The sequence below is a fragment of the Phycodurus eques genome, chromosome 4 (assembly GCF_024500275.1).
Source record: "Phycodurus eques isolate BA_2022a chromosome 4, UOR_Pequ_1.1, whole genome shotgun sequence".
NCBI classification, from domain to species: Eukaryota; Metazoa; Chordata; class Actinopteri; order Syngnathiformes; family Syngnathidae; genus Phycodurus; species Phycodurus eques.
In genome coordinates this window covers 6736432-6752284 of record NC_084528.1, presented here as the reverse complement: position 1 = coordinate 6752284, position 15853 = coordinate 6736432, and the positions used below count along the sequence as shown (strand labels likewise).

General features: G+C 41.1%; 1 protein-coding gene across 22 annotated transcripts in view; it reads left to right on the top strand.

Moving 5' to 3' along the window:
* The window catches only part of rims2a (regulating synaptic membrane exocytosis 2a), a 163669-nt gene that overhangs the window by 129108 nt on the left and 18708 nt on the right, over positions 1–15853 (top strand). For 17 of the 22 annotated variants that reach the window (XM_061673766.1, XM_061673764.1, XM_061673773.1 and 14 more), the window contains 4 exons: positions 2801–2901; positions 4953–5119; positions 5680–5901; positions 13729–13973. In XM_061673766.1, the coding sequence (XP_061529750.1) occupies positions 2801–2901; positions 4953–5119; positions 5680–5901; positions 13729–13973 (735 nt within the window). The remainder of the gene's footprint in view (positions 1–2800; positions 2902–4952; positions 5120–5679; positions 5902–13728; positions 13974–15853) is intronic. The other 5 variants (XM_061673761.1, XM_061673758.1, XM_061673769.1 and 2 more) reach the window with 3 other exon arrangements.

Genomic DNA, 15853 nt, shown 5'->3' with positions numbered 1-15853 from the left:
TATTATAGATTATTACCCAGTAATAAGCAGCAACACATAAATGATAGATAGTGATAGTGTCAGACACAGTTGCAGGGCTGCAGTTACAAAGTTTGTTTAAAAAACAGCAATGTCTCCAATTAGATTATAAATTTAACTTAAGCAATATTGTTCACAAATCAGATTGCTACAGAGTATATATAATATACATATACAATAACGCTGCCTCTGTGTTATGAAAAGAAAAATCTTGTTGATTTGGACTGTGGTACCAGTAAACAGAAAGAAAATTCTTGCTAAAAGTAGTTATAATTTAATAGTAATAATTTGCTCACCTTTCTCTGTCATTGTTCGCTTGTGTGTGCGCACACGTGCGTATGCGCGTATGTGTGTGTAAAACTAAGCCTGGTGTGTGTGTGTGCATGACACTTTATTCATCCTGGCATTATCATTGGAGAGAGCAGAGGGGATTTTACATGAGCTTTATAATTGCATTTCTATTTTGTTTGACTGCCTGGAGTTGGCTGGCAACAAATCCAGGGTGTACCCCGCCTCTCGCCCAAAATTAGCTGGGGTAGGCTCCAGCTCACCCAAAGCGCTAATGAAGACAAGCAGTTTTGAAAATGGATGGATGGATTTGATACTACCACCACTACTACTACTACTACTACTACTACTAATAATAATAATGGATGTGAAAAACATAAAAGCTTTTAAAAGCATGTACAAGCAGAACATGAACGTGCCATGTAATGACTACAGTAGTACATTGAGTGCGATCGTTAGCTGTCACCTGATGAGCCATGAGACCACCAGTTCCACTTGTGGTTCAGATTTGCATAGCGCTTTTCTTAATACTCGAAGACGCTTTACAACAAACAAAGAGGCAAAAAACAGTTAATGCTAACATTAAGGGGGGGTGGGGGGGGGTGCAGGAGGATCCTCAGATGTTGTGGGTGATCTTGAATAGGTGTGGGATGTGAGTGGACTTTTAAATGAGGTGAGTTTGTGGGTGTGTGTGAGTTCTGAAAATCAAGGGGCAGCGAGTTCCAGGACCTTTGGGCAGCGTTGGCATAGGCCCTGTGTCCCACAGTGCGGTACTTTGTCTTGGTGATGGGGGTAAGAAGGTTGGTGTCAGCTGAATGGAGGCGACAAATGGGGGTATGGCGATGGAGGAGATCACTCAGTTATGAGGGGCGAGGTTGTTCAGAGATTTGTAGGTGATGAGGAAGATCTTCTTTATACATTGCTTATTGGGAGAAAGTGAAGGTGACAGAGGATAGGGATTATAGGGTAGTGTTCTCTGGGGCAGCAGTGGGTGAGTAACAGAGCAGCTCAGTTGTGAACATATTGACTCTTTTGGATGACAGTGATGAAGGCAGGGGGTGACTGTCTGTATCTGAGGTGGAAATGGTGGGGTGGAGGCATGCTATATTACAGAGGGGGAAGAAAGACATTTTTTTGGTGAGGTGGTTGATGTGCGACTTGAAGCAAGAGGGTAGGCTCCATGATGATGCCAATGTTTCGACCAGGCAGTAGCGAGTGATTGAGTGATTGTCGATACAGTGTGAGATGTTGTGGAAGGAGGGATTTTGGGCTTAAGATGGTTTCCATTTTTATTGCGGTTTAGTTTCAGAAAGTTGTTGGCCATTCAGGTTTTATGTCGGTGAGGCAGTAGTTGAGGGCAGAGAGAATGATAGGGGTGATGGTTTGGGTGTAGATATATATTCCACAGTGATGTGGTGACTGAGTAAGAAAATGTATTGAATGAGACCGAGCACCAAGCCTTGAGGCACTCCGTTTAAGACTGTGGTGCTGTTGGATGTTTTTTTTATTGATGGAGATGTAGTGGATCTGTCAGAGGTGTGACGTGAACTAAGAGCGTGCAGAGTTGGTGATTCCATTGGATTGCAGGCGGCGTATGACGATAGAGTGATTGATGGAATCGTAAGCGTCAGTGAGGTCAAGTTGGAAGAGAACAGTGAGGTGTCAGAGGAGGAGAATTAGGTCATTGGTGAGTTTGAATAGGGCTGTTTCAGTGCTATAGTGGCATCGGGAAACAGATTGGAATGTTTCATAAAGGTTGTTTGAGAGTGGATATCTCTTGAGTTTTGTTGCGACAGCTCTTTCCAAGATTCTTGCGAGGAACAGGAGTCTGGAGAAGGGGTCGTCGGGGTCTTTTTTGAGGAGAGGAGTTATGGCAGCTAGCTTAAGCAGTTGGACAACAGTGCCAGAGGTAAGGGAGGAGTTGCTGGTGTTAGTGAGGAGTGGGGCAAGAGAAGTGAGACAGGGTGAAGGAGATGGGGTCCAGTGGGCAGGTGGCTGTTTTCATGCTAGAGAGAATTTCAAAGAGGTCAGCTGTGATTATGGGTGAGAAGAAGGAGAGGTGGTGGGCGGGGTGGGGTGGTGCAGTCTCCTTTCAGTGGTGACTGCAGACGAGGTGCATTTAAGCGAAAATGTTGGTAATCCGAAAATGCAATTTAGCACCGAAATGTTCGATATGAGTTGGTTAAGTAAGAGTGCTGTTTATCTGGTATGTCATGAAAACATGCAGTACTGTAAATCCTTGTTTTCCATGAACACTGGGATTGAAGGATATTGAAGAATTACAACTGTTAAATGTGTTACAAAACTTCTTTCTTTCCTCAGTATGTTGATGATTTCCAAGCAGACCACTCAGCTCCCATTTTATCGGTCCTTGTCATAGCTCATGACTCATAGCACAGCAGAAGCTTTGTCTCCCATCACTGCAGTGTTTCCCACCGCCATGCTTTTTACTCATTGTTAATATGTCAACTGACAACTGTCATTCTCTGCTCAGGTATTGACATGGAGGAGAGGACAAGGCAGATGAAGATGAAGATAAACAAGTACAAGCAGGGAGCTGGCTCCGACTCAAGGCTAGAGCAAGACTACCACAAGGTGAAAAGATGTCCATACATGCACTGTATGTATCCACCTGTACATGAGATTCATGGTAATACCATACACCTCTGCTTTACTGCCATATGACACACGTAATCAGTCCTGCAATAGTACTATACCATACAATAGCATCATATCAGACAATTTAAACAAATCTTTCCTCAGAACAAATGTGTTCTTTACTCCCACTCCAGTACTTTTAAAGAAGAATGCGGCATTCACATTTGAGTGTCATGATTGTGTACCCATCCATCCATCGTTGAGGCAGTGGGGGTTGTTGTCAGCAGCTGCTGAGTGCAACTAATAAATGAACTTGTAATCTAACTTAGTTACTTTCAAAATCTAATAATTAGTAAAGTAACTATGTCACTTTTTCAAAGGATTACTCAGTAATCAAAACACCTTTTCAAGGTAACTGCGGCAACACTGACAAATGGATGGATGTTAACAGTTGCGAAAAGTATGTGAAAATGGGAGTCAATACCTGCACAAATTGTGTTTTTCCAACATACACAGTTCAAAGGAAAGTGATAACACAATTATTTGAATGAAATGCACTTTCTCTAGGTACAGAGGTTTTACTATTGTAAAGTGAAGGAAACGTGGCTTTGACAGTTTGCAGAGTCAAGCCGTTTACTACTCTCTAAAGTGATCACGGACATGTTTAGAAAGCTTGGCCACATCCTGCTGTCTCCCAAGTGTTTGGGATAAACTCAAGAGTCGCTGCCCAGCTTTCCTTTTATGTCTGTGTTATGAACACTCTCACTTTAGAAGCAGTGTGCTCAGCATGCTGTAAAAAGCAGACCAGTTTATGAGTTGTCTGTTGTCTTGTTGAATAATATCCTTCACGGAAAGCTTCACTGACAAAACAACATTCCAAATTCCCAAAGAAGACTTGTGAGTACCTACTCTTAGTCACACACAACATTCAATTCAATAATAAACATTCCTCAAAGACTTTGTCATTGATATTATTCACAATTTGCACATCCAGACACTCGGGGAACACAGCAGCTTTACCATCAAGGCCGTCAGCTAGGGCCTTCCTACGTACTGTATTCGAGCTTACATGTTCTTCTCCCGCTTACGTGGGTTTTCTCTGCGCACTCCAGCTTCCTTCCAAATTCCAAAAACATGTCTGTTAGGTAGGCGGCACGGTGGTCGACTTGTTAGCACGTCTGCCTCACAGTTCTGAGGAATGGTTGTTCGTTTCTATGTGCCCTGCGATTGGCTGACGACCAGTTCAGGGTGTACCCCGCCTCCTGCCCGATGACAGCTGGGATAGGCTCCAGCACGCCCGCGACCCTAGTGAGGAGAAGCGGTACAGAAAATGGATGGATGGATGTCTGTTTGGTTAAATAAAGACTCTAATTTGCCCATAGGTGTGAATGAGAATTCAAATGATTGAATGTGCCCTGTGATTGGCCTCTCACTCAAGGTCAGCTGGCAAAGGCTCCAGTTCATTCTAATGAGTACAACTACCAACGATGAACATCCTCACACGCACACACACACACACACACACACACACGCACACACACACACTATCGTGGCTACAAAAAGTTTTCACACCCCTGTTCAAATGCCAGAACAGAGATTTTTCCATCATTCATGTAACGGTTGTCACCTACAGTATAACCTATACAACTCAATTAAGAAAAAAAATATTTTACAGAGGGGGAGTAAAAATAATCAACTGAGATAATGTGGTTGCAGAGGTGTGGACACCCTCTCATAAATGAAAATGTGGCTGTGTTCAGAATTAACGAATCACTTTCAAACTCACGTTAAATGGGAGTCAGTACACACTTGCCACCATTTAAAGTGCCACTGAATAACCCAAATGAAGTTCAGATGGTCTAGTAGGCTTTTCCTGACATATGTATTTATTTATTTATTGCTTTCCAGGAGTAGCCTAATGGTTTTGTGCTAACTAACACTGACTGGTACTTGAAACTGCTCATCCGTCCACTTTGACCACCATGAATCAGATGTTGTGGTCAATCCAAACAACAGAAAGAGAGTAACCTGTTTTCTCCTCATTTCAGCATTCCGGCAGGGATCCACGGGGTTCAGATAACCTGTCCGCCAAGTCCTCAGACAGTGATGTTAGCGACGTGTCCGCTGTGTCGAGAACCAGTAGTGCCTCTCGGTTCAGCAGCACGAGCTACATGTCTGTCCAGTCTGAAAGGCCTCAAGGAAACCGCAAGATCCGGTAGGTTGACCGCCGCTTTCGTGAGCAGTGAACTTGTTTTCACTATAAACCCAACCTATTGTTTTCACAAGTGGACAAATTCCCCACAACTGAATTGTTTTATTCCTGTAGATGTTCCCACGTCCAGACATTTTCCACACTGAAATTGTTTGCACCTGGTTGAGCCTCAAGAGGAAAATGCACCAGATAGCATACTGTGTCATTTTCTCACCCCAATGAGTTCAGGTTTGGCTCTGTTGTAGAAAAATCTCGAACCAAATGGTTGAACTCTGCTGCTTTCAAGCTGTGGGAGAAGCTTGTCCACAACTGGTCACAATTGCTGGAAAAAAAAATCAAAACACATTGCATCATAAACAAAAACCAAAAAAAAAACATCTTGCATGACACTTAGCAGTAGGTCTGCAATTCTGTCTTTTGTTTTTTTTTCTGTATGCTTTTGATCTTGGCTGCAATATTTCTGTGTTTGGCTTTATTTTTGTCACTTGCCACTTCTCATGCTCTTGTTTGGTTTTCTTTCTGCTGTGCATGTGCTGCTGTCATGCTTCTGTCTCCATCTACAGCCATTTGCGATCAAGGAGCCAGTCGCGGGAGGGGGATGAGCATTTAGTTGAAGAAGAGGAAGGGACAGGCAGGAGAGGTACAAGGGTCAATAGAGTGGGGATCATGCAGGGAGAGAGAAAGGGATCAGGGGACAAAGTAGACAAAGACAAGCAGCCTCATGAAGAAATGCTGATGAAAGAAGACGACTTGCACCAGAGGAGTATCTCAGAGACTGACCTCAGGTAACAAGCGTGGCAGCCTCGAACTGCAGACTACCACTCATCAATATAAACCTCCATTCGCTGTGTTGCCCACTTACTTTTCGGTTAAGCATCACCAATGTGGATGCTTACCTAATGATGTTGAAGCTCGAGTGGAGACACGGAGGACAAAACAGCCAAATAAATATTACCAAATATTATCAATATTATCCGACATTTAAGAAAAATGCCCCGTTATAAGTCAACCAGATATTTGACTCTATGAGTGATTTAAACACGGTGCTTGTGGTGTTTAACGAGAAACCAAGAGAGAGATCTCAGATCTGACTTTGGTGTTACTGGAAGACCCCACAATGCAACCGCAGCGCTCCACATCTATATACTGTACTGTACATATGTGTGTAGGTTTGTCAGCTCTGTGCAGGTTGCAATTTAAACTGATCCAAATTGGCTACGGTCAAAGTTCAAATGGGGACATTTCACCACTTCTCAAACAATATCCTCGAGATTTTTGTTTTGTGTGTCAGCGCAAGACCCTAGTTATTTTGGGTACAGTATATTCAGTGATGGCCTCTATACTGTGGCCACAAGAGAGTATTCATGTTTGACAGAAAAAGTATGCCAAGACCAAACCAGAACAAATGTATTTATAGTTCTGGAGAAAGACTACGCTGTCCCAACTATCAAGTAGAATTCACAGCAGGAGCCACATTAGTTCTACTTTTCAACACAAGTAATGCGCAGTATCTCCTTGGACTTGAGCAAAACAAATTAAGATAAAATCAGTGCCCCCTTTTATGGGCTTTAGATGGCACCAGTGTCTGACAGGCTGACCGCAAAAACACATTTCAGAAAGAAAGATGCAGACCTAGTGAAATGAGCAAAGTAGATGCAATGTTTTGCTATTTACAGGTTAAACGTAAATGATCACCCTGGAATATAGAGACCGTTGTCCCTTGTTTTACTTTTATGGCTGTACTCTGTGTGTTGCTTCCCTGTTTATCTGTGCTGCTCAGTGTTGTACGTTGACTGTGTAGTGTCAAAAATGTGTCTTAATCCCTCATTGTTGACTGTATGCCTGCCACTTCCATTGTTCAAAATACTCCCCAACATTCCCCCAAATCACACCAACTTATTTTCCAGCAATGCTACAGCCATGATTATTGTCTGTCAGTTCACTTTCAGGAAAGAGCAAGAAGTTTGTGAAGACACATTTTAAATAACACATGAGCAAATTAACTCAACATCCTTAGTCATTCTGTTTTCAAGCAGAATTTTAAGACCTGACTGAAAGTGAGCTGGATGAATCTCTCTCGCTTTTAACAGACTGAAAACAGTGTCATTCATGACAGCAACAGTATAAATTCGGGCCACAAATTGCTGCAATTTGTGCTTTTTGTTCAAAATCACACAATAATCCATCTTTAATCATTACACAGTAACTCTGTTAGATTATTGGTATGAATATACAACCCAAATTCCAGAGAAGTTGGGACGTTGTGTTAAACATTTATAAAAACAGAATACAATGATTTGTAAATCATGTTCGACCCTAACCCTAATATTCAAACTGGTAAACTTTATGGTTTTTAGCAAATAATCATTAACTTAGAATTTTATGGCTGCAACACGTTCCAAAAAAGCTGTGACAGGGTCATGTTTACCAATGTGTTACATCACCTTTTCTTTTAATAACATTCAATAAACGTTTGGGAACTGAGGACACTAATTGTTGAAGCTTTGTAGGTGGAATTCTTTCCCATTCTTGCTTGATGTACAGCTTCAGCTGTTCAACAGTCCGGGGTCTCCGTTGTCATATATTACGGTTTATAATGCGCCACACATTTTCAATGGGAGACAGGTCTGGACTGCAGGCAGGCCAGTCTAGTACCCGCACTCTTTTACTACGAAGCCACGCTGTTGTAACACGTGCAGAATGTGGTTTGGCATTGTCTTGCTGAAATAAGCAGGGGCGTCCATGACAAAGATGTTGCTTGGATAGCAGCATATGTTTCTCCAAAACCTGTATGTACCTTTCAGCATTAATGGTGCCTTCACAGATGTGTAAGTTACCCATGGCATCAGCGCTAACACACACCCATACCATCACAGATGCTGGCTTTTGAACTTTGCGTCCATAACAGTCCGGATGGTTCTTTTCCTCTTTGGACCGGAGGACACGACGGCCACAATTTCCAAAACTTCCAAGACTCGTCGGACCACAGAACACTTTTCCACTTTGCATCAGTCCATCTTAGATGAGCTTGGGCCCAGAGAAGCCAGTGGCGTTTCTGGGTGTTGTTGATAAATGGCTTTTGTTTTGCATAGTCGAGTTTCAAGTTGCACTTCCGGATGTAGCGCTGAATTGTATTTACTGACATTGGTTTTCTGAAATGTTCTTGAGCCCATGTGGTGATATCCTTTACACATTGTTGTCGCTTTTTGATGCAGGATCGCCTGAGGGCTCGAAGGTCACGGGCATTCAATGTTGGTTTTCGGCCTTGCCGCTTACATGCAGTGATTTCTCCAGATTCTCTGAATCTTTTGATGATATTATGGACCGTAAATGATGAAATCCCTAAATTCCTTGCAATTGTACATTGAGGAACATTGTCCTTAAACTGTTCGATTATTTTCTCACGCACTTGTTCACAAAGAGGTGAACCTCGCCCCATCTTTGCTTGTGAATGACTGAGCAATTCAGGGAAGCTCCTTTTATCCCCAATCATGGCACTCACCTGTTCCCAATTAGCCTGTTCACCTGTGGGATGTTCCAAACAGGTGTTTGATGAGCATTCATCAACTTTTTCAGTCTTTTTTGCCGCCTGTCCCATCTTTTTTGGAACGTGTTGCAGCCATAAAATTCTAAGTTAATGATTATTTGCTAAAAACAATAAAGCTTATCAGTTTGAACATTAAATATATTGTCTTTGTAGTGTATTCAATTAAATATAGGTTGAACATGATTTGCAAATCATTGTATTCTGTTTTTATTTATGTTGAACACAACGTCCCAACTTCATTGGAATTGGGGTTGTACATGCTTGAAAAGGGCCCCAGTAATTTGTAGGAATAATATTGCTTTTAACTATTTATGTGTACTAGACAACAAACAAGACATGGTAACCTGAAGTACTGGCGCTAAACTGAAGCTTAAATCACAGACCTTTAGTTATAAAGATTTTGAAAGTCACGGCAAGACATTTCTGGAGCATGTTTCAAGATTGAATAGTTTAGCCTCGTGAAAAAAAAGTGAGCATTAGTTGGTGTGTTAATATGGATACTTAAATCACAATTCTTCATTGCATTCTGTAGCTCAGTTGAAAGGGAGAGTGGAGTCAAAACTGTCATGAGAGTCCTGGGACCTATCATAAATGTAAGAATAATTTGACGAATAACAATACGTAAAGTGGATGAAAATAGAATGACAGAAAATGTGTCTACTTTCTGCATTATAAGTACTTAAAATGGGAACCGTTTTTAAATAAATACTGTAATCTGTGTTCTGCGCCAATCAAATCTCAAATGCACAACTGTAAAAGCAATGTGTTTTGGTAGGATCTCTACTGCACAGTACATTCTTTAACACAACATCCCAACTTCATTGGAATTGGCGTTGTAATTGCCTCAATAGTTTGTGCAACCAAATATGATGATATATGATCATGATCATGATAAAGGTACCATCCTTATTTTTGACATAAAAATAAAGCATTGCCTGATTCATTCAAATTTATTTCAGTAACTATTCTAGGGTTTTGTTTATTTAATGGAAGTTTACGTACAATTTTGTTAATGTTCGTACATGCAAACACCAAACTTCCATCCATCCATCCATTTTCCGTACCGCTTATCCTCACTAGGATCGTGGGGATGCTGGAGCCTATCCCAGCTGACTCTGGGTGAGAGGCGGGGTACACCCTGAACTGGTCAACAGCCAAACGCAGGGCACATTTAAACAAACAACCATTCACACTTAGGGGCAAATTAAAGTCTTCAATTAACCAACCACGCATGTTTTGGGGATGTGGGAGGAAACCGGAGTATCCGGCGAAAACCCACGCAGGCACAGGGAAAACATGCAACCTCCACACAGGCGAGGCCGGATTTGAATCCGGGCCCTCAGAAAAGTGTGGCAGATGTGCTAACCAGTCGGCCACCGTGCGGCCCGTAACCAAACTTAAGAAACTCTTCAGTTTGACACTGATTAAAAAAAACAACAACAACAACAAGCAGACATGTTTTAAGCATTTTAATCCATTTGTTAAACTGCATTTAGATTTATGATTCTATTTTAGTATTTATTTCCAACTCTCCGCAATGTAGAAAAGCAAGTGTGTTAGAAGTTGAGTGGTCTGCAATATTACAAAACTCACATTCGCCTACACAATGAACTAACTTACTGTATGCACAAAATGATACCTCATTGAGAGCCTTAAGATCAACATTTTAATTACTGAATTCAGCCAGATCTGTATATTGAAAGGAAGATACAGCTTCCCTCAATTTATAAAATGTTTGTTCATTGCTCAGCCATGCTCAAACCATGAAAGCACTGAAGCAAAGTGATTCAACAGAAACATCGCTACAAGGTACATTTGCTTGTGACTCATCCCCTATGTATTCAGGCCACAGTGTAAATATACATCTACTACACATTAAATGGGCCTGCTCACATTGGCTCGGTGTGTAAACACCATAAGAGCCAAATGTGGTTTTAGTCTTATGAGAACTTCTGTTTCACGGAGACGCAAAACACCGACACACTTGCTCATCGACATATCCACTCACACAGTCTGTGACCATTTGCCTCTGAGATGACATACGGTTTCCATTAGTGCTTTTAGATCTCCCATCTCCCCTTCTTCGAATCTGTTTTGCCAATATTGTTGCCTTCGTAACGGCTCATTTATGTGAGTAAGCGTAACGGCCAGTGTGTTCAAGGACAGGGGCTTATCATTACTAAAAGGACGTAATGTTTACTTTAAACCCTGGTCTATCCATGCCATTTCAACAACAACTGGTCCAATGAACCTAGAAGAAGTTATGGTTCTGGGGTGAGTCATTTAAAAAAGAATTATAGACTTTAATTAGACTTTATTTCTTATGTACACTTTTTGCATAATTTATGCAGCACTGTCAAATGTTACGGAACGTCCGTATTTTATGACAGAAATCACTGAACGTTGACTCGTTGCGGCTGTATCACTGATTGTTCCGGATATTGGGGGGGAAATTAAGCATCTGACATTACTGTCGCATCCACATTGAGCAGCTGCTTGGTGCACGCTTTTTTATTAAACCCCACAGCTGCCAAGTCGTGGAGGCGAAAGTTGTCTTTGCCTCCACTGTCAATGCATTGTAAAAACAACTCAATTGATTTATTGATTTTTTTAAAATATATATTTTCAAGAGGGGAAGTAAAAATAGACAACTGGAATACTTATATTCTTCCAAACGCGTGGCACAATGAGTTATGGTCTGATGAATCAAAGTTTGAACTTTTTGGGCCATAATTTACAAAGGGCATGTTTAGCGCAAACACAACACCACTCGGCACCAAAACAACACCATAGCTACACTGAAACATGGTGGCATTATTTTTTTGGGACTATTTTTGTATTTATTTTTACTTCCTCTCCCAAAGATATTTTTATAAATCAATTGAGAATGCTTGGTGCACATTATTTAACGCCGACTAGGCTGCAGAGGCGAAAGTTTGCTTCATGTCAACGCAGCAGAAGTCACTAATCATCACCTCCATGGCAGCGAATAAGCAACACTTCTGAAAGTATCGTTATCACCCAGGGAGTACGAATGAGTAATTAACAGGAGAAGCTGGGGAGGCCATGCTAATTGCTAAGCTATTGTGACATGTTATCGTAAAACACCTAAATAAGTGATTGGGCGATACAGTACACTTGTCACATAGGTCCGGCTACAACCGCGTTTTCGCGGAGAGTAACCAGATTTGAACAGCAAAACAGGAGGCAAATTAACTGGAGAGAAAATGACACACAGCGACACAGGATGCCACACAGTGACGAATTAGTATGTCACTGAATATCCACCTGAGAACAGGGGCATAAGGTTAAAAGTATATTAATATTAAATACAGCGCCGTGAAAAGGTATTGGCCACCTTCTCAAATTCTTATATTTTTGCGTAGTTTCCCCACTTTGTTTAAGATAATCAAACAAATGTGGATAGACTAATATAACACCACTTAAAATGCTGTTTTTAAATGATTTCATTTACTAAGGAACAAAGACTATTCAAAGTTACTGTTACTGTTACATATCTGTTTAGAGCCTCTTTAGTTTTTACCTTAATGAATGAAATCACTTTTAAAAACAGCATTTTAAGTTCACTTGGGTTACATTTGTCTGATATTTCCATTTGTTTGATGATCTTGAACGTTACAGTGGGGAAACGATGCAAAAATATAAGAATTTGAGAAGGGGGCCAATCCTTTTCCACGGCACTCTATGTACAGAGGGAGCCCAGACTGATCCATAGCAGAGCCCATCGGCACGGGCACTGACATAAACAGTTTTAAAATGCAGAGCAAGGCGCTGTGTTGTCTGCAGTGTGGTCATCTGTCTTATTTCACCAGCAGCAGGCAACCAAAATGAGATTTAGAAATAACCAAACCTCAATGGAATATTTTGTTGGGATCCAAACATGCCAGTCCATACAGTTCCAAAGACAGGCAGAATGATAGGGATTAGCCTTTTTCCAGTTTAAATGATCTGTACGTGATTTTGCAGATCCAATTCAAGTAGTTGATAGAATGGACTATCAAACTGCATGTGACACCTTGAATTCTCTTCAAAACATGGTTAAGGTTAAACATTATGAGTTGTGATCACTAGGATCAAGGATTCTTCGTGTAATTCTTCTCATCAGCGATGCAAATCCCCATGCCACAAAATATAATTTGTCTCTTTGACGTAACATAACCGGATGAGCTAAAATAAGATCTTAATTTGGGTTGTGGCCTAGATAAGAAGCACTTGACTTGAGAATTAACTCTCAAGGCAGACCAAATTGTAGATCAGTGTAAGATATGAAAACAGATATAAATCTATGACCAAGAAATACTAGAGATATAATGTATGACTTGGCATCCACTATTAGTTGTTACCTTTATGGCATGTGGATAAAGCGGTGATCATGTAAACTGAAAACTGTCAATCAGGTAATCCACATGATTAGAGGTGATAGAGATTTTTCTAAATGCTGTGAGGACATCGGAGGTTTTTAAAAGCTCTCCACTGAGTTTGGAAACAGCAGCTGACAAAAACAACCAACCACAAATTTACCATACAAGTATTTAGTGGTTGTCTTGAATCATTCATATCCCAGAATTTACCACGTAATTACTGCAGTAATTACTTTGGAGCGAGACGAAAAACACTGAATATTGATATTCACATACTTTCTATGCTTTGATTCTTTTTTAATCTTCGCTTTTAAAGTAAACCGGCATCCTACCAAATGTCCTACTTACAATGTGTAGTCTTAGTTGGAAAGGGTGATGCATGTAAAATTCATTATACACAGGCACACTTTTAGCATGCAGGTACACTCTGAGCCCGTAATCATCTATACTGTAAGTCATGAATTCCTGTACCTGAACTCTGTCCTTTTCTCCTTTTTACCCCACACCTCCCCATCTCCTTTCACTCTCCTGTCATCTGCCCTTCTGCTTTCATCTTTTCCTTCACTTTCTGTCTCCCTCTTTTCTCTCATTACATCCTTTCCGCTGGCCTCATCCTGTCCTTTGGCCTGTTCTCTCTTCTCTGTTCTCTCCTGCCTCCCCCTCTCAATGGTGGTGGCTGACAGTGACTTTGCATCCAAAATGAAAAACAGGCAGATGGGCTCGTCGGGCGGCGTGAATATGACGAAGAGCACCAGCATCAGCGGTGACATGTGTAACCTGGAAAAGACAGACGGCAGCCAGTCAGACACGGCGGTCGGCACGGTAGGCACTGACGACAAGAAGAGGCGCTCCAGCATCGGTGCCAAAATGCAGGCCATGGTTGGCATCTCACGCAAGAGCCGGAGCACCTCTCAACTCAGCCAAACAGGTAGGGCATCACCAATCATCCTCACTCACTTATCCCTTTGTGTCTATGTGCATTTGTCCTGCGGTCCTCTTTTGTTGTTACTGTGCGTCTCTTGCAGTGATGTGTACACTGATATTTTATCCAGCACTTCCTTTGCACAACTTTTTACATAGACAGGCTTTGGACTTGGCAAAGGCGTTTGTTTGCTGGAGTTGAAGCCAACAATGTGACCTTTTCCTCATGTCTTCTTCTTTCCTCTAGGCTATGTCAACTCCTGGAAACTCCTCTGCTGCTTCCTCATTGCTTATTGTTATATGTCTTATTCCATTACTGCTGTAGAGTCTTCATGAATTATGCTGATAATGCCTGCTCCTTCTACAGTAATCATTGGTCATTTTATTTTGGAATATGTGTCACAGCTGTTTGCACTTTGTTCTTCTTGCCAAGTTCTTGACGTTGCTGTCAGTCTTCTGACGCTCATTTGAATATGCCATTGGTATTTATAAAAGCTGCCTCATATTGCTGGTTGTCTCGGTGTAAATGTGTTATGTGGTGTTATTTCAAACACCATTTTTTTAAATTGAGATTGCTTGGAATGTTTTTGGTTTTCAATTTTTAGATGAGAAATATGTCTTTATATTAGGCTATATAATTGAATCCTGCAGTAGTTACAGCCTTTGCTTTTTTTTTTCACTTTGGGCCTCCTTGCTCTCATCTCGTTTTACATGCGTTAAGTTGCCTGAGTCAGTGCTATTCTGTATTAATAAAACGTCAGGGTATAACAATGGAATAGTGGCTAGCACTGTTGCCTCACAGGAATAAAATGAGGGCGTTTGTATCAAACCTCATTAACATTGTGTTCCTGTTGAATTATATTAATGTAAAATTCATATCAATGAGGTTAGTTTTGTTTTCGTCAAGCAATGTGGCAGAATGGATTTCATGACTTGGCAGCAACCAACAAGGGTGTGCTGCCTAAATGGCTGCTGAATAATTCAAAAGAGTACGTAAACAGCAAGAGACGAAGGTGTTGTTCAAGGACCATTTTAAATAGAATGGTGACGGTCGGCATGTAAATATGTGCGCATCAACAACACATGCGGCATTATGATGTCAGCGTTTACTACATAACGGGTTTGAGAGATCAGTTCACATATTGATCGCTTTCACCTTGATGTTCGTACAAGCAGTGTGCTCTACCCAACTGGACTATTGCTATTTTAATATTTACTCAGACTACAAAACACGAATGTTGTAGCAGTGTTGTTGATTACGGCGCTGGAAGCAGGAGCACCTATTACAAGGGGATGGAGAGGTTAGCGATACACATGACCAGTACTGTATATGAATGTAAACAGGTATAGATAGAGGAAGGACGAATGATAGCTTTACTATACCATGTGGAGAATCTATTTATCTCTTTTAATACAAAACGTTAATAAACCTCAAACAAGAATGTTTAAGAAATTAAAAGTGAGGTTTAGGCTTTCTTGAGAATATCAATATGTGGACAATTATTAGGAAACTATTGGTGTGCAGAATTATTTTGCTAACTAAATGAAAAACACTTTATCATCTCACTTTATTTTCATTTGTTTATAAACAAAAAACAAAACTTTCCTACAGAAATGGATAGAAACTGATTATAGAAACCGTGACATCAGCCTTCCATCCATGGATTCTTTCAGTTTCTTGATTTGTATTGATCATGTTTTTGTGCAGTAGAAAGCACTGCCTCCCATACATTGTTCCGAGAGGTGTACGTTTATCTCCCGTTTAAGCACTGCTCACAAGTTCTCAACTGTATTCAGGTCAGGTGAGGAAGGGGGCCATGTCATCGTTTTTTTGTCTCTCAAGCCTTTACTGGTCAGCCATGCAGATGAGTTCTTGGATGCATGGGA